The 702-nt window shown below is 67.1% G+C and overlaps 1 protein-coding gene across 1 annotated transcript in view; it reads right to left on the bottom strand.

The window, feature by feature from the left end:
- Nucleotides 1-255: 255 nt before the first annotated feature.
- LOC104867435 (intestinal-type alkaline phosphatase-like) overlaps nt 256-702 on the bottom strand; it is a 3,833-nt gene continuing 3,386 nt past the window's right edge. The window contains exons 13-14 of the mRNA XM_010631787.1: nt 455-569; nt 256-318 (exon numbers count right to left, since the gene is read on the bottom strand). Coding sequence (XP_010630089.1) covers nt 256-318; nt 455-569 — 178 coding nt within the window. The remainder of the gene's footprint in view (nt 319-454; nt 570-702) is intronic.

Here is a 702-nt window from a genome sequence, read left to right as displayed (position 1 = left end):
AGCTGGGGGACAAGCACTGAGGTGCGGGCCATGGTCCCACTGTGTGCTGTGATGGGTCTGGAAGTGGCTCAGGGAGGGACAGCCAGGGATGGAGTCCCAGTGTCCCCGCGGCAGTGCTCTTGGCCTGCAGGGTGAGCTGCAGTCGGATGGAGGTGTGCATGGACGTGTAGGAAAGCCAGGCTCATTCCTGGGTGACTGCGGTGTGGAGGGGACTGAAGCCACGCAGGGCCACCCCCGGGGCAGGGCAGGATGTGCTCAGCCTGGGGGGCTCTGGGGCAGGGCCCGCTGGGTCCCAAGCAAGAATCCAGCTGTGGACCGCTGGGGTGGGGAAGAGGGGAGTCAGAGAATCACACCCCAGTCAGGGTGGACGTGGGGTCACCCTCTCAGCTTCTGAGGCTCCTGGGTCCCGCCTATCCAGGGTCGCTGAGGCTGAACCCCACCCAGAGGTGGGTACCTCGGTGGAAAACCCTGTAGGGGCCCTGGTGTGGCAGCCCGAGGTGCGGATTGGGGCCCAATGGGGGAGGGGATCAGGAACAACTAGGAAGGGGCACAGGAACCAGGGTCGGGACCTGAGTGTCCCGGAGGGGGACAGGTGAGGCGGGGGCCCTGGTCGGAGCTGGGTTCAGCGATCAGGGCGCAGCGGTCGCCCCCAGCAGGAGCATCAGGGTCGCGGCCAACAGCGGTAGCGAAGGCGGCGCAGCG

This window comes from Fukomys damarensis, unplaced genomic scaffold, assembly GCF_012274545.1.
Source record: "Fukomys damarensis isolate Sample0158 unplaced genomic scaffold, DMR_v1.0_HiC HiC_scaffold_16, whole genome shotgun sequence".
Taxonomy (NCBI): Eukaryota; Metazoa; Chordata; class Mammalia; order Rodentia; family Bathyergidae; genus Fukomys; species Fukomys damarensis.
Note: the sequence above shows the minus strand (reverse complement) of the source record. Positions and strands in the feature narration are given on the sequence as shown.